The sequence below is a fragment of the Podarcis vaucheri genome (genome assembly GCF_965113315.1).
Source record: "Podarcis vaucheri genome assembly, chromosome: 15".
Taxonomy (NCBI): Eukaryota; Metazoa; Chordata; class Lepidosauria; order Squamata; family Lacertidae; genus Podarcis; species Podarcis vaucheri.
Window position 1 is genome coordinate 18,541,286 of NC_138753.1, and position 18,321 is coordinate 18,559,606.

Sequence of the window (18,321 nt, forward strand, 5' to 3'; positions counted from 1 at the left end):
CGGTACCCCCAAGGGTCATCAACTGCTTGGAATGCAGGAATCACAGCTCAAGTGTTCCTAGCAGATAGCTTCCAGTGAAGGAGAGTCCACCACTCTCTCCCTTCCTCTCTTAGTGATTTGTTTCAGTTGCTGGCTTTGCTATATTATTTTATCAAACAGTATTGTTTTCAATCTTCCTGTTAGTCCAGCCTTCTAAACAAACCCTTATGTCAGGCATCCCCAAACTCGGCCCGCCAGCTGCTTTGGGACTACAATTCCCATCATCCCTGACCACTGGTTCTGTTAGCTAGGGATCATGGGAGTTGTAATCCCAAAACCACTGGAGGGCCGAGTTTGGGGATGCCTGCCTTATGTATTTGGGGTGTGTGTGTGTCATCCCTAATACAGTGGTACCTCTGGATGCAAATAGGATCCGTTCCAGAGCCCCGTTCGCATCCTGAAGCAAACGCAACCTGCGTCTGCGCATGTCGTGATTCGTCGCTTCCACACATGCACATGATGTCATTTTGAGCATCTGCGCATGCGCGAGCGGTGAAACCTGGAATTAACACGTTCTGTTACTTCTGGGTCACTGTGGAGCGTAACCTGAAAACGCTCAACCTGAAGCATATTCAACCTATGACTGTAGATATTTACTGCAAGTATACCGTATTTTTCGCCCTATAGGACACACTTTTTCCCTTCCAAAAATGAAGGGGAAATGTGTGTGCGTCCTATGGGGCGAATGCAGGCTTTCGCTGAAGCCTGGAGAGCGAGAGGGGTCGGTGCGCACCGACCCCTCTCGCTCTCCATGCTTCAGGAAGCTCTGCGCAACCCTCGGGAGACTGGCTCCGAGGGTTGCGCAGAGCTGCCTGCAGTCCCGGGCTCAGCGCAGCTCTGCGCGGCCACCGGGAGCCGGTCGTGAAGTCCCGCCCCGCTCCCGATGGCCGCGCAGAGCTGCCTGCAGTCCCCGGTTCAGCGCACTTCTCCCCATAGCCAGCCCCACAAGCTCGGGGGACAGCGGGGAGGCAGAGCGCGCCTTCCCGCTGTTCCCTGACCTGGTTCTTCCAGCCCCGCACCTGGGGGGGGGAAATAATTTTTTTTCTTTATTTCCCCCCCCCCCAAAAAAAACTAGGTGCGTCCTATGGGCTGGAGCGTCCTATGGGGCGCAAAATACGGTACTCTTATCTCAAACATTTTGAAATGAATGCAGATGCTGTTTCCCACTCTGCATGCAGTTCAGACTTCTAACGGTCATTTTTCTGGTTGCCTATTGCAAAGAGGAAAAAATGGCAATGTAACAAAGGGTGCTCCCAGATGACCTCTTTATTGAACCTTTGCCCTGGTTTGTTTGCAGGGAGATTAGACAACGTTGGCCTCTGAGCAATTCTGTCTACACGCCTGACTGCAAGCGTCTACACACCTGTCTCGTCAACAAGACTGCCGTGTCATAGTGCTCCGGGAGACGGTCACTTGCAGGGTTGAACTGCTGCTGCCACTTGCAGAAGTTTCTTAGCATGAGCCCTCCGTTGTCAGACAATTCTGGCCCAACCTTCTCATCTTCCACCACCACCACCTTCACCACCACCAAACTGATGGAGTTCTTCAGGCTGGGGTGCTTGTAGATCTGAGCAGCCACAGACATCAAAGTGAGGATGTGATTCTGAAACATAGAAGCAGCCAAGGGGGTCAAGGCAGGGGATGATATCTCATTCTTCATTCAGGGGGTGATACTCTGCATTCTACGGGGGGGGGGGTCTATTTTGTTTTGGTTTTCCCCCAAATTTTTTTTATTGATTTTGACAAATATAACATATAAAACATACAAAAGAAAACACATTACAATACTAAAAAAAGAAAAGAAAAAAGAAATAAAAATATAAATACATATTCATTTTAATTTCCTCGAATCCCCCCTAATTGAATTTCATTATATCCCCTTGTAACAGCTCTCCTCTTCTTTCTAAAAATAAAACTAACTCTCAATTTACTATCTTCTAGTCTTTTCTTGATGTTCAAAATCCACAATGCTTAACAAATCATTCTTATTTTATTCCTAAGCCTATTTAATATTTTCAAGTGACTTCAAATTATCTTATATTAAAATATTTGGCTAAATAGTCTTTAAGTTTCTTCCAATCTTCTTGATACTCCTCTTCTTTCTGGTCGTGGATTCTTCCAGTCAGGTCGGCTAGCTCCAAAAAGTCCAACATCTTCATCTGCCATTCTTCTACTGTTGGTATTTCTTGAGATTTCAAATTTTTAGCTAATAGCAGTCTAGCCGCTGTAAAGGTAAAGGTAAAGGTACCCCTGCCCGAACGGGCCAGTCTTGACAGACTCTGGGGTTTGTGCGCCCATCTCACATCTATTGGCCGGGGGCCAGCGCTGTCCGAAGACACTTCCGGGTCACATGGCCAGCGTGACAACGCTGCTCTGGCGAGCCAGAGCCGCACACGGAACGCCGTTTACCTTCCCGCTGGTAAGCGGTACCTATTTATCTACTTGCCCCCGGGGGTGCTTTCGAACTGCTAGGTGGGCAGGCGCTGGGACCGAGCAACGGGAGCGCACCCCGCCGCGGGGATTCGAACCGCCGACCTTTCGATCGGCAAGCCCTAGGCGCTGAGGCTTTAGCCCACAGCGCCACCCGCGTCCCCCTAGCCGCTGTAGTGGCATACAAAAACAATCTAACATCTATCCTATTATTCCAAGCAGAAAGGCTTCTGGTTTCTTAACAACAGAGGGATCTATTTTGAGGGTTTGGAAGCCGTGAGCTGGTACAGAAGTATCCAAAATGCATCACAAAAAGAGAGGGGCAAGTTGTGTTTTTGGTTGCTCTTAAATATTCCTTAGAGCAGGGATGGGGAATCTGTGTCCCTCCAGATGTTGCTGGACTGTAACTCCCATCATCCCTGACCATGGACAGTCATGACAGCTGCTGATGGGAGTTGGAGTCAGCCATATCTGGAGTTTGAATTGTGCTTTACACAATGAATAGGGGGGTGAAGGAGTTAGCACACAGATTGTATTTAAAATATTGATTCCAAGCCATTTTTGCCTCCATTCTAACTGAAAGGTAATTTAAAGTTTCAAAGAACGTGCGTACTGAGCTGTCAAAGAAAATATGTCCAGAGACGTGTAACAGACAGCTTAATCCTCGGTGCAAATAATATAAGCCACCCTTCTTTTTGTGACTTCCTTCCCACTCCTCCAAAACAATCCGGATAGGATTGTTTGCTTTGCAGAGGCACCTACAGTAAATGTTTGCCTTACAGGATCAATTTGCCTTCAGTAAAGAGGACTATTCACTTTCCAGAAGCCTTTGTATGGCGACCCCCCAGCGAGATGCTCTCTTCTTTAATGACTCAACAGGATGCATTGTCTAGCCTAAGATAACCTGTTGAAACTTCATAAGGTAAAGGATCCCAGAATGGATAAGTCCTGTCAAAGGCGACTATGGGGTGTGGCACTCATTTCCCTTTTCTGGCCGAGGGAGCTAGCGTTTGTCCACAGACAGCTTTCTGGGTCGTGACCTGCATGACTAAACAGCTACTGGCGCACAGAGGGCTGTAATGAATGCCAGAGCACACGGAAACACCATTTACCTTCCCGCCATAGCGCTACCTATTTATCTACTTGCACTGGTGTGCTTTTGAAGTGCTAGGTTGGCAGAAGCTGGGACAGAGCAATAGGAGCTCACACAGATTCAAACCACCAACCTTCCAATTGGCAAGCCCAAGAGGCTCAGTGGTTTAGACCACAGCGCCACCCACATCCCTAAAACTTTGTGTCTGATACTAGTTGCGATGGGAGAATCTGGCAATTTCAGTTCTCATTTTTCCAAACTTAAGCTTAGTTCTCCACATTTTTATGTTGGTTTGCCATGATAATAATAATAATAATATCCTCCTGAAAATTAATCTATTTAGGTGCAACTTTCTCTGAATATACACATTTTCAATGCAATTTTGCCTAACTGTATTTTTGCCAAGCCATTCTCCCTAATATGCATTTCAGTACAATATCTTCACTAATTTGTACATTTAATGCACATTTTACTCAAATATATGCTGCTTGGCTGGAGAACTGCATTGCAAAATTCAGAAGTGCAAACTTTGAAGAATGTCTGTGTGTTGGGTCGGTCCACACATTGTTTCAGGTGAGTCTTGCATGTGAACTGAATTGAATTCCTCCCTCATCTCTAGCTACTAGTGACATGGTTTTCCCTACCTTGGCAAATACAGTTGAACACAGCAAGAGAAATGGAAGGCATCAAAAGATAATTGACACCCCTAATCCCCCCTGATACTGATAATTCTACTGTCTGAACTGCAATGTACCACAAGTAAGAGATCAGAAGCAGTTAAAAAAGAGAGATGGTTATAAGGGTTGCCAAAATTGGGGGGCTGTGGACACATTTGCAAAGCTGGGAAACTGTTGAGGGCACCACACACCCATACAAACACACACACACACACACACACACACACACACACACACACACACACTCAAACACACACACACACACACACACTGCAACCTGTTCTATTGGCTGCAATAGAATGCTTCATTCGAGTCTAATTTCATTGTGTGGGAGGGGCTCTGATTGATTGGTGTTGACTTCAAGCCAGCATGGGATTAGCTACACTCCAGAGTTTCCAGTCAGGAACTCTGGAGCGTAGCTGATCTCTGCCAAAAATGGGGCTTGGTTGGTGCTGACTTCAAGCCCCACATTCAGCAGGGACAGGCTCCACTCAAGAGCTCCCAAGTGGAAGCAATCTCAGCAGGATTGCCTTTGGTGCCAAACTTAAACAGTGAGAAATACAAGCCTCACTCGCCAAGGAATAATCACAGCACAGCAGAAGAGGGCTGTTGCCTTCATACCCTGCTTGTGAGTTTTCCAGAGGCACCAGGGGCAGAGCATCAGTTTAGCACGCAGAAGCTCCCTGGTCCAGTCCTTGGAATCTCAAGGTAGGGTTGGGAGAGAACCCTGCCTGAACCTCTGGAGACTTGCTGTCAGGCAGTGTAGACCAGGGATTGCCCACGTGTTCTGAAGACATCACAGTCTACAATTCCCATCATTCCTGCCCACTGGCCATGGTGGCTGGGGCTGATGGGCATTGTAGTCCATCTGCAGGACACCATGTTGGCTACCCATGGTGTTGGTTGGCATCCATTTGTCTTGGGAGACAATGGAGGTGTGTGCCTTTGGGGGTGAAACCAAACTGTTGGAAGGTCACAGTGTCTGCTGTGGCTGTAGAGACCGGCGGCCGGCAACCTAAGGCCCATGGGCTGGATACAAGGGGAATCCGTGGTTTTTTTTTCATGGCACGGGCACCGCTCCCCCCGCTGACATTTCCCCTGCTCTCCCTCACTGCGGCAGAACCTCCCCCTCCCAGTGGCGTAGCGTGGGGGGTGCAGGGGGGGCGGGCCGCACCGGGCGCAACATCTGGGGGTTAGGGTTAGGGGGCGCAAATCCATGGGTTAGGGGGCGCAAATCCACGGGTTAGGGGGCGCAAATTACTTGCCTTGCCCCGGGTGCTGACAACCCACGCTACGCCACTGCCCCCTCCTCCCAGTGTAGCAAATCGCTGGCCAGTCGCCTGCTAAGGTTTGAGACCCTGGCCAATGGGTGAGCGGCGCATGAGCGTGGCCAAGAGGAGGAAGGGGGCTGGGCTGAGCTGGCTGAGTGCATTTCCAGCAGCCCCTCATTGGAGCAAGCTGTTTTCTGCCGCCGCCTGTGCCACTGCTGCTCTGCCCTTGTGAGCGGCAGAGGCTGTCAGAGGAGGAATAAGCAGCCCGAAAGCAGTCCTTTTGGGCTGCTCATTCCTTCTCCGCCACTTCTGCCACTGTCGTTGGTGGAGGAGGAGGAACGAGCAGCCCCAAAGCAGCCCTTTGGGGCTGCTTGTTCTTCCTCCGCTGCTGCTGCCACCGGCCTCTGCCTCTCAGCAGCACCCTCAGCACACTCAGCAGAGAGCCAGTGTGGTGTAGTGGTTAAGAGCGGTAGTCACGTAATCTGGGGAACCGGGTTCATGTCTCCGCTCCTCCACATGCAGCTGCTGGGTGATCTTGGGCCAGTCACACTTCTGTGAAGTCTCTCAGCCCCACTCACCTCACAGAGTGTTTGTTGTGGGGGAGGAAGGGAAAGGAGAATGTTAGCCACTTTGAGACTCCTGAAGGGGAGTGAAAGGCGGGATATGAAATCCAAACTCCTCTTCTTCTTCTTCTTCTTCTTCTTCTTCTTCTTCTTCTTCTTCTTCTTCTTCCTAGGTAGGCAGGGGGATGGGAGGGACTGGGGGGGGTGGAGAGAGAAGCCCCCTCTGCCATGTGCATGTGGCTCACCAGGAGGTTTGTGGTGCGGTGAACCGGCCCACCCCCCAAAAAGCTTGCCGACCCCTGGTAGAGACTGATGTGGGAGAGATACGTTTTGTTGCACCTGGGACAGATGAAGCTGTTCGGTTGTGTGGCTGAAGATGCACCACAGCATTTCTTCTCTCTGCGTTCCTCCCAGCAGTCATTCCTCCTCTGGTCACTGCTATGGATGCTCAACCTGACTGCCTGTCTCCAGGCACTGCAGTCGTGTGCAAGGGATTCCCACATGGCGGGGTTGATGTTGCCAGCCTTCATGCGATGTTTGCAGACATCTTTGTAACACAGAGTTGGTCTGCCAACGGGCCTGGTGCCTGAAGCCAGTTCTCATAAGGGCATGTCCCTGGGGATCCTGCCATATTCCATTCCGAGGACATGACCAAGCCAGTGTAGAGGTCACTGAGACAGGAGTGCAAACATGCTGGGAATGTAGGCATGGGAGAGCACATCTTTGTATAGAGCGGCAATACTTATCTAGAAGGACCATCTATAAGGCAACTTCCTATGCTCCTATCTGGTTGGCCAATGGATCAGATGGACCTTTGGTCAGATCTTTTGTTCTGCAGCCTTTTCAAAGAGGCCCAGCAAGGCTGACTCCAATGAGTACTATGGCAAGCCTTGCCTTTGTGAGATGTAGGCGATATACACCAATGACACATTTGTGAATGGGATGTCTTCCTACACAGACCATTTGCGTATGCTCTTGAGCCTTCACCCTGCAGCACCTCCTGCTCGGGTAAACGAGACAGTGGGGAGATGACCTCATATATCAGACACTCCAGCTATGTTTAAGTCAGATGTTAACATCTTATCAGAATTCTGGCTTCTTTTGGCACTGGCTCACGGAACCGTCTTCATGACAGAAAAATGCAGGCGTTACACAACGACATGGCTATTGAGAAATAGCAAACGGCCCCTGCATTCCCAGACGTGCTTCCTTGTGTCAGCTTCTTGCCTTTGTGACTTCACCATAATTGTTCAATTAAGGCACACCAATAATACTTAGAAGCAACTGTGCAGACTGTGTTCTACTCCCTACTCCATGCACCTTCTCTGCCAACTGAAGCCGGGGAAGTTAACACCAATACAGAAGAGATTAGAACATTGGGCCCAGTTCTTAAATAGCCAGCCTTGCTTTTGAATGAATGGTATCTGCTACCAGTCAGTGGATTATGATTGTGTAGGCCAGGGATGGGGAACCTGTGGCCATCCAGCTGTTGTTGGACTCCAATCAGCACAGCCAACAGTCAGAGATGATAGGAGTGTCAGAGCTTCCATACAACCAAGCTGTAATAGCTCTCCTCCTCGTCGTATCTTCGGAATCCATCAACCTCTGCTCTGACAGTGATTAACAACCTAAGCCTTTAATGAGGCTTCAGGCACGCTCCCCATTACGCAGAGTACCCGGACAGCAGACGGAGCCAGGAAATATGTGCTACATTGCTACATTTATTTCTATCTACGCAGGACAGAAAAAAATATGCATCTGTTCTCTGTGAGAGACAGTGAACAACAGGAACAAAGAAACAGGAAACCAGTAACTTCAACATCCGTCTCCCGTGAGATTTCCAACAGTCTGGAATGTCAACAGAGTCTTGTGACTCAAAAAACTGCACAGTGGCATAACAGAAATCTAAGAAGGAGTTGGATAGCCAAAGGTTAGCCAGCCCTGATGTGGACTGTGGATGAATGCCTTTTTAAAAAATAAGATATTTATTGAGATTTTCAAGAGATTACAAAATAAAAAGAAAAAAGAAAAATACAAAATAAAAATAGTTAAAAACAATTCAGTCTTTCCGTCACATATCTTTCATTTGCTTATTTCCCGGACCTCCTCACGCCTCCCTTTTCTGTATTCCAGTTCAAATTGTTAATTCAGCAAATCCCTCCCCTCTTCATTCATCTTAATCTTCAATTTTAAAATATTATAACATTAAATTTTTACCTATTAATAACCATTTTCTCATATTCTCTTATAACATTACAGCTAAAGACCACTTAGTTTCTATCCAACATCATTCTAACATTCATTAATTTTACAGTATTTCTGTAAATAATCTTTAAACTTTTTCCAATCTTCTTCCACCGACTCTTCTCCCTGGTCTCGGATTCTGCCAGTCATTTCTGCCAGTTCCATATAGTCCATCACCTTCATCTGCCATTCTTCCAAGGTGGGTTGTCTTCCAATACTTTGTGATGAGTATTCTTGCTGCTGTTGTGGCATACATAAAGAAAGTTCTATCCTTCTTTGGCACCAATTGGCTGACAATGCCCAGGAGAAAGGCCTCTGGTTTCTTCAAAAAGGTATATTTAAATACCTTTTTCATTTCATTATAGATCATCTCCCGAATGCCTTTTACTCCTCTGAAGTTCAAGTGCAGCTGGGTCTTTTGGTCAGGTGGCAAGCAGGCAAGCTGAAGGTGTTCAGAGGAAGGCCCTGGCAGCCTCCCTCAGTGACATCATACCCAGATGAAGGGAAGGCAGGAAGTCTGAGAACTTGACATCACCACATGGCAACAGATTAGCCCTGGTTTGCCAGGTCAAGAGGATTATGGTCTGTGGCCCGAATGCCTGTTATTCCTTTTACTAACCTGGTGAAACAGGAGGAAAGCCAGTATCTGATCTGGAGGCTCCTGGTCTGAAAAAGTCCTACCATGTATTTCATCAGGCCCTTTTCAGAGGTTATGGCAGTCTGAATGTGGATACCATCTGGAGGAACCCAGACCATGTGGGGCCTCTACATGGGATGGGCTGCTTGTGCAATGCTGACTATGCCTATGAAACTTTGCATCGTTAAAATGGACCTGAATTGTGTGGCTCTTGCTACACACAAAAAGCCAATTTAGCAGCTGCATGGTTTGATTTCCCATAAGCAACCAGAACCCACCCCTAATATTGTATGAAGCTGGCCCAAGGCCCCTAATGTATGGAGCAGAAGACAATACAACATTTACTCAGGCTGTGTACACACCGTACATTTAAATCACATGTCTTCTCCCAAATAATTCTGGGGACTCTTAATTTGTTAGGGATGCTGGGAATTGTAGCTATGTAAGAGATAAACTATGGCAGACAGGATTATTTGGGGGAAGTCATGTGCTTTAAACATGCTTTAAATGTATGGTGTGTGCACAGCAGTAGAGAAAGGGCAAGTGTCCACACATGCCACTGGTGTGGTTGCTGGTTATGTCCTTCCTGCTCTTTCCAGGCTGACAGTGGATAGCAATCACATCACTGATGTCTGGTCACATAAGCTGAGGCCGCTTTTCTCAGCACAGATCCTTTAATTTTTTTCTACCTCTTCTTATCCCCTGTCCTCCACCCATCCAGCAGCCCTGCATACAAATGCTCTGGCTCCTTATCCCTGCCTTGAATCCACAAACAAATAAAAAAGCTGGAAAGCAAAGATGTAAACTAAACTGAGCAAACAGCTATTTGATGAAGATTATGAGGTCAGGTTCACTTGTTCCACCATCTGGTGTCTATTTACACCCTTTTCCTCAGCTCTTTTCTCTTTCAGGAGGGGAACAAAGAAGTTCGGCTGGCCCCAGAGTGAGAGAACCTGGCTGCTGTGGGGTAAACAACAGCCACCTGGGTAAAGAAGCCCCTTGGGCTGGTGATGGAAGGGACATTTCACTAGGCTGGACTCTTGAGGAGGCGGATTCGAGAGAGATTGGTTGGCCCTGTTGCCCTGAAGACTGTTGCACAGGCTTTGAGCTTCTCCAAAGGCAGGCAGAATTCCTCTTGTCCCACTGCTTTCCACAGGGGAATGCCACTTTTTAGCACCCAGTTGGAGCAGACAGCAATAGGGTTTTCTGTGGATTGCCATTTGTTCCGATTTAGAGCTAAAGAGTGGGTTTTCCCTTGGGAAAGGAGCAGGGTGAGGGGAAAACAGCTTGGACCCGTGCCTAGAAAGCATGGGTCAAGCAGAAAACTGCTCGGCCCCATGCTTTCTAGGCATAGGACAAGGGGCAGTGTAGACAAGCCCTAACTGTGTCTCCAGCAGCTTCTCCAAAGCTGGTTATTAATTGTCTTGACATCAGCCAGGTTGTCATTCTGCTTGTGTGACTTGCTAGTCTTGTTCCAGGTATTCTTCATCTGTCTTGCTCCTTACCACTTTCCTGCCTGCCTGCCAGCTTCCTAACCTCTTTGCTGCATCCTTCTTCCCAACCCTTTTGAGCCAACTTTTCCAGATTCATAGACCTTCAGGTTGATCCCGCCAGGATTTAAGGTAGTTGCTCAGGCCTGCAAGCAAACATCTATGGGCTCATCCAAACTTTGATTTGTGCCACAATTTGTAAGCACAAGTCCGTGCTTTCCAGGCACAGGTCTGAGTAGGGGTTTTGTTTTTTGGTCTCCTCAGGAAAACCTGCTGTTCACTGTTGAATCAGAACAAACGTCAATCAGTTTTTCTGTGGATCAGTGTTCGTTCCAATTCAGTGGTAAACAGCGGCAGTGTTTGGCAGAACAACAACAAAACAAAAACAAGAAACCCTGCTCAGACCCATGTCTGGAAAGCATAGACCTATGCTTATGAATCATGGCACAAATGGAAGTCTGGATGAGTCCTCTGTTTCTCTTCCCAAGCCACACACCCTTAAGGGTTTTTTCCTGCCTAGAATGTATCCTCAAAACTCTTGCTTCCTTGGAGGGAGGACATAGAGGGGTGTGTGAGTGTGCATAGACTTTGCTTCTGCCCCACCCACCACTGGCATGTGGGCCCAGGAAAGTTGCCCAGAAAGGAATATGGCTTTCGGGATGAGAAATATTGTGGGTAGGGAACCTATCTAGCTACTATTATCTGTTTTGACTGATGGAGTAGAGCTTTTTGCCGCCACCTGCTACTTTTAGTTGGAGGTGTCAGAATTTGAACCTGTAACTTCCTACCTGCAAAGCATATGTTTTACCGCTTTCCTTCCTCGGTTGTCCCTCAGCTTCCCATGTGTTCAAACAATTGCAGCTCTTCACTGAAACCACTTAAAAGATGATGGAGGTAAAGGGATTGCAGCTTCCTCAGGACCACCCAGAGAGTGTTTGAGCTGTGTTTGACCTCGAACTTTGGGTCAGAGTCTAATTTAAAATATCACCATTTGAGTCTTTTAACAGAATTCCACTTGTAACAATAATAACGGAACTATTATAGTGACTCAGTTGCACCTGATTAACAATCTACAGTGCAGAGATTCTCCACAAAACATGACTCACTGAACTGTATTCATATCCTTGGCATTCACTTGGACCCCTGTGTAAAACAGAGTGGAAATAATCCACTTGGCACTTCTGTGTAGCTTAGAGCTTGCTGATGACTCTTGGTTGAAATATTCAGTTAAATATGTCTATTGTTATAGTCCAGTCAGAGGGCAAATATTTAGCATGAATAAGGTGCCAGGTTCAGCCTCTGATAACTCCAATTAGAGAGTCTAAAGTAGCTAGGGAAGAAGCAGAGCTAGGAAACACTTTTGTTGGTGTGTACAGACATACATAATCAGAGGTGTCAATCCTGGATAAAGCTGAGGAGGAAATTGGTTCTATTAATTTCCATCCTGCAGAACTGATTGGCTAGACTTTATGACACAACACACACTGGCTAGCTTTTGTGACATCATGGAGCCAGCATATGCTGACTGATTAGTTTTTCTGATGTCATGGAGCCATCTCTCCCCACGCCCGATTCTCTAGAGTAGTTTCTCAAGGAAGAAGAGAAAGGGGAAAGAAGAAATTGAACAAAACCTAGTAGGAGAAACCCAGTTGAGTGTCCCCTTGACTGAAAACGCAGGCTTGTGCCGGTACACGTCAAGCATGTTCCGTGTACACTTCCAAAGTGTGGCTGCGTCAACATATTTTCAAACCTATCTAAGCTCATTAGGGAGTCCGAACTGGCTGCAGCTCCATTGTGTGTACACTCAGAACCATTTCACAACTTCCACAGTATCAAATCCAGGTTTGCCATCAGGTGCACGCTCAATTGGGAACTGTAGCCAATTCTGGCTCGCCAATGACTGTATTGTGCTACACATTGCATTTTTGGAGTGTACAACAAATGCACTGTAAGCGCACAAATAAGAAAAGCAAAGTGAGAAGAATCAGCTCCAAGGAGCAAGAATCAACGCTCCGCTGGTGCCTTGCGGTGGAGACACTATCAGGTCAGATGGTGTCTGAGGGAAGGCCTGACCACAGTAGCTGGCCACATAGAACAGACTCAAGAGGTACCGTCTTGGAGCTAGTCTTGCAAAGCTAATAAGAGTCAGCTTGTTGGGAATCATTTGCCATGGGGAAAGGGGAGCGAAGCCGGCAGCCTGTGCTGTTTACCAGACTATCAGCAGAATTCCTGGTAGTTTCTGCAAGGACCTTGGCTCCCATCTCAAATATAGCACCTCCGTTGGCGGTTTAAAGTGCGAGCCAGGAATTTCCTTGCACAAAGCCAAGTGGCAGTCAAAGGATGCTGCAGGCAGTGTTTGGGCATCGGATAGCTGGAGAGGGGCTGAATCACCCCACTCCTTGGCTTCCTCCTTCCCTTCTCCCCCATTGGGACTGCACCCACATTTCATTTCCCTAAGATCTTTCTCCACCTCTTTGTCTTGCCTCTTAAAACAAATCCCTTCTCCCTTTCTCTCCTGCATTCTTTCACCTTCTCATTTCACCTTTACAACTTTGATCATTTCAGACCTGCACTGAGGGGCTGTAGCTTTGCATGCAAAAGGTCCCAGGTTCAGTCCTTGGCTGCTTCAGGTAGGACTGGGAGAGAGACTCCTTGTCTTAAATCCTGCAGCACCACTGCCAGTCGGTGTAGACCAGGGATAGTCAACCTTTTTATACCTTCCGCCCACTAATGCATCTTTCTGGATGGTAAAATTTCCTTACTGCCCACCAGTGCTCGATGAAAGAAGGATTCAGCTTGTGCCCTAGAACCCCCTGCTGCCCACCTAGAATCCTGAAGCGCCCACTAGTGGGCGGTAGGGACCAGGTTGACAACCCCTGGTGTAGACACTGCTGAGCTAGATGGATCACTGGTCTTACATGGTATAAGATAGACTCCCATTGTTGTGAGTTTGGGCTGTAGATTAGGCTGTACAATGTCCAAGTCCCTTCTAATTCCTGGATCCTGCAAAGGTTAAAATCAAAAGGGTTTAAATCATTATTGAGGAGCCAGGCAAAGGCCATGATGACCCCTGCATGTGAGTTGCTAGCATAAGAAAGCTAGAAAGCTTCTGGGTGGGCCCTTTCCCTCTCTTGGCTGGTCGTGAGAAGGTCAATAGCCAGTGTGGGCTCTAAGTAGGTGTCAGGAGTGCGTGCAGGAGCCAGGCCCTGTGACCAGTAGGGCTTCGAAGGACTGGGGCCTTCCTAAGTTTGTTCTGGAGAGGCAAGGTGTGGCCGCACAGGTGAGGCCGCTTGATAACTCACTGCACGAGCCGGGAAGGGATATAAGGTCAGCATTTCCCTTTGGCTCTTTGCCATAGCAACACGTTTCCTGCCTTGCTGTGTTTGGCTTCTTGCTTCCTGATCCTCGGACCTTGGCTCCTTGCTTCTTGACCCTCATACCCTTGACTTCATGACTCCTTGTTTCTCGACCCTCGGACCCTTGACTTTGTGACTCCCTGCTTCCTGACCCTCGGACCCCTGGCTTCTGGACTGTAGTTCCTGCTCCCACCCTGCCATCTTGCCCCCGGTCCCGACGACCTCAGCCGGGACTTTGATCGCCTGTAGACTGGACCATGACAGCAGGCTGCAGGTAGAAGCCTAAGAATGAGAGTAATGCTTGATTTCTGCTTGAAGCCAAGGCTGTAGCTATGGAAGCAGCAGTACTGTACCTTCTAGGGTGTTAATGCTGTGAGCACTTCCATCTTTGGCTTGGGTTGTATATATGTGTAAATAAGTCATTTATCCTAAGTCCCTACTGTTCCTCATTCCAAGGAAACTGAACCCTGGGCAAGTGCCTGGAAGCACTGAATCAGCTTTCCATGACAAGTTAGTAGGAAGAAAGAAGTGGAGGGAGAAAAGGTAAGATTTAGCAAGGTCCAAAGTCAAACTCTTTGATACGTTCAAAGTTCAATTGTGGGAAAGTAATTTCTAGGAGCATTTGCTGCAGTTTTGATAATTGGTCATTATTATTTTTTTGTAATTTTGTTTTGATTTGGTATCACAGTGCTTTAAATGTATGCCATGAATGTGGCCAATGTCCAGTTGTAATCCGAACAACAGCCCTGTAGAATACGTCAGCATTGTTATCTCTCAGGTTGCAGATTGGGCAAAGGGAGTAAGACCGAGGGAGGGTGGCTTGTCTGCAATCACCGAGTAAGTATTTTTAAGTTAATAGCTGAACAAAAACTTAATTGATTCTAATTTGCTTCAGTAGTCTCATATAAATCTTCTTTTCTGTGTGTCACTTTGAGACTTTGTGGGGGAGGAAAGCAATCAGATAATTAAATTTAATGCCTGCCCTTCACCATGGCTTTTAGCAATTTAAAATTTAGAATTAAAAACAGTTAAAACGGGTGACAGGAATAGGGTGGGTCCTGAAAACGTCTCAGGTGTCAAACAAGAGTATGGAGTGAGCCCTCATTCCATCTTGTAGTATTTTGGCTCAAACATTGACCTCCCCATAATCCAATTCCCCACTTGTGGGAGGAAAGTGGCATCCCTCCCTATGGCTGCTTTTCCATTTCCGGTGTCTGTCCCCTGCGATTGCATTTCATTGTTTAAAAAAAGTGTTGGGAGAATGTTACGTGTTTTCCTTCTGCAGTGCCTTAGCTTGGCCCAGAGTCCTATAAGGGAATTTAAAGCTATCTTATTACAGCAGGAATAAAGGGAGGCACAAAATGGGAAGCATATCTTGGCAAAAATCTCCCACTGAGCAGGCGAGAGGAGGACCAGTTCCAAAACTTTTTGCTGCAACAATGGTTCCCTGGTTCCTCAAAAAATCTCACTGGAAATCACCAGTGAGTCTTCAGAAACTGGGGCATACCCGTCCATCATTCTCCCTGACCTAAATCCGGACTCTACCCTTATTTGCCTATCTGCATTGTATGCAACATGGTCCAGTGGACCTTTGCCATATCCCGTGAGCCACGCACAGAAGCTGCTCCCCATAACTCATTTGGGGATTCTGTTCTGACCCTCCACTTAGGCATCCTTCCTCTAGATCATGTTTCCTGCCACAAGCAGAATGCTGGAGTCCCTGACTCTGTCCATTTAAAATATGTAGACCAGCTATTTGTAAGCTGGATGCCATCCAGTTGCTAGTATGGCGTAAAAAAGTACAACCCTCTTCCCCACAGGGCGGCTGCCTGATTTATCTCTGCACTATCCATTGCTTGGGATTTGCCTCCTGCCATTTGTTGGGAGCAGGCAATTCTGTCCCACTAGGAGGAGACTGGTGTATTCAGTCACTTGAAACAATATCAGATAGCCCCAGATAGGGCTGTGTGCTGTGGGTATATGCATGAGTCAGGCACCGAACTGTGTCCTGAAAGCACAGTGCAAAAGGAAGTTTGCATGAGCCCTTACTCGTATGCCGTTTTGGGGTGAGAATGAGGCATGCGTCATTAGACTTTATGAAGCACCTTCATGCATCAAACCAAAGGTCTGTTTACATCCAGCATCTTTTCCCCACAATGGCCAACCAGATGTCGCTGGGAAACCCACAAGTAAAAACGGAAAGCAGTATCCCCACTTCCAACACCTGGTGTACTCCTGGAGGCTGACTAGAGCTGCCATGGCTAGACTCGCCTTCTATGAATTTGTCTGATCACTTTTTCAAACTAATGGATGGCAGGGAGTTCCATAATTGTGTTTAGTTGGATGCACCTCCTCATTGAATGTACCTCTTCCACCTATCAATCTCACTGGGTGATCCTGAGTTCTGGTATTATGGCAGAATGAGAAAAAGCTCTTTAATGCACACGCATAATTCTACTAGATTGATTACATCACTTGCTGCTTAACTTTCTTTTTCTGAACTAAAATGTCCCAATTACCGTAGCCTCTCTTCATAGGCCAAGACACTGCAGCCTCCTTGATAATCTCAGTTCTCCCTTTCCTGCCCCCTTTTTGAGAGGTTCAATTTTTATGGGAGTTGGGGGGAGGAGTGTGTGTCCTCCATCAAAGTCTTAGGAAACACCGACACACAGGGGGCATTTCACAATGAATTCTGAAGCAACGTCACCTGTTTCTTTTCAGCGTGGGACATGAGCAATTGTTTGACAACCTGATAACCATAATACCATTCCAGGGCTGGCCTGCTTTCCTCCCAGCCCTTGGAAGCTACTCCTGCTGGGTCCTCAGCCATCGCCTCCAGAATAACAATGTTCACTTGTGTGGCGCGTTTTTCATACCAGAGTGCTTCATAATCAGCAGTTGTTTTGCCAATGTTTGCTCTAGAGGAGGACTGTGGCAGCTGTTTAGCATTACATAGAAGGTAGAGGAAGTGGAGAAGAATCCTGTAGTCCAGTGTGTGTGTGTGTGTGTGTGTGTGTGTGTGTGTGTGTGTGTGGATTGCAGATTGCAGACTTGGAAAGAGCCCTACAGCTTTTGTGTGGAGATACGTTTCAGAATCTGCATATTAACTCCTCAAGCTTATGGCTCCAAGCAAGATACCAAACACAGTTCAAGCTGCTTTTATGCTCCTTTGCATGAGAGCATACATCTAGTCAGGTGCTTTGGAAGAGAGAAGGGCAAATACCTAAATCTGAGTTGCAGAACTTGAGGCCTAGGGGCAAAATGTGCCCCCCGACTTCTCTGTTTGGCCCTTGGGACTCTCCTCAGGTCACACTCTCCCCCCCCCCGTTTCTTCCTTCCGTTTCCTTCCTGGAGTGTTTCTGCCACTGTCCTTGAACTCTGATGATGCCTCTTTCTTGCCAGACTGGGGACAGAGAGGGGTATGTGTAGAAAGCAGCCTACTGCACAAAGGTGAAATGTATATTCATTGTTCCGCCCGCTCCCGGCATCTTGATGATGGCAGAAGGTTGCCCAGGAGGGAGTGGTTCAAAAAAGGTTCCCCACCCCTGACCAAATGGAACTAGACCCTCATTTTGCTTATCCTTTGGGTCTCTTCCAAGGATGTAGTCAGACTCCAGATGCAGCCTGAGCTGAGCCTTGCAAATTGCACCCCTCCCCACTATCTGTCTAAGCAGCTTGACCCCTCTGGGAGCCACATGTCAGGGGTGGACAGGGCCAGAAGCCAAAGTGGGGGCAATGACAAATATACGGTTTCCCTTTGTGCAATGGATTATTGGGTCTTCTCTGAGTATAGCTAGCGTATGACTCACTCTATCCAGAGCAGGGGACAGAGCAGCCTAGGCAACGATACAAAGCAGGAAGGTATCTTGTGATAGTTGTTTGGGAGGTAAAACAGAAGCCACCCCCTCTTGGTCCATCTGTGTGAATCTGAGCTATTTCGGGGGCCCCCTCCACCACAATTAATGTCGGAAAACAACTTGCAAAGGACGCATCTGACCTTTTAATGTTTAGTGATGAAAATGCGGCTGCGAGGATTGCAAGGAAGCCAAGTAAACATGGACCCTTCTGACACAATGTTTCTGCAACATGTGTGTACCTTTTCAGGCAGACCAGACCGACACACACGTATTTCCCCTCCATCTAACCCCACCACCAGTGCCATCAGAAACAGCTGTGGGCAAGTGATATACATGGATCCTTTTGTTTGGTTAGTCTTCCACAGGAGATTGGAATGATGTACTGCTGCTAATGTAGGCCTCCTGAAATGTGAGGAAGATGTCAAAGGGCTTTCATTGAACACTATAAACTAGGGGAAGCCAACGTGGAGCCCTTCAGATGTTTGCTGCATTTCAGCTCACATCATCCCTAACCACTGGCCATGTCGGCTGGGGCTGATGAGAGATAGAGCCCAACATCTGAAGGGCACAGCATTGGCTATATCCCTGCTTAGCTTTAAATGTGCTTAGCTATCATGGATTCCCTTCATGGAAGTCTGGGATAGAGAGCTCTGTAGCTATTGTA

General features: G+C 47.5%; 1 protein-coding gene across 1 annotated transcript in view; it reads right to left on the reverse strand.

Moving 5' to 3' along the window:
• Window positions 1–18,321, reverse strand: part of ADAMTS8 (ADAM metallopeptidase with thrombospondin type 1 motif 8) — a 45,097-nt gene that overhangs the window by 19,618 nt on the left and 7,158 nt on the right. The window contains exon 2 of the mRNA XM_082201145.1: window positions 1,403–1,642. Coding sequence (XP_082057271.1) covers window positions 1,403–1,642 — 240 coding nt within the window. The remainder of the gene's footprint in view (window positions 1–1,402; window positions 1,643–18,321) is intronic.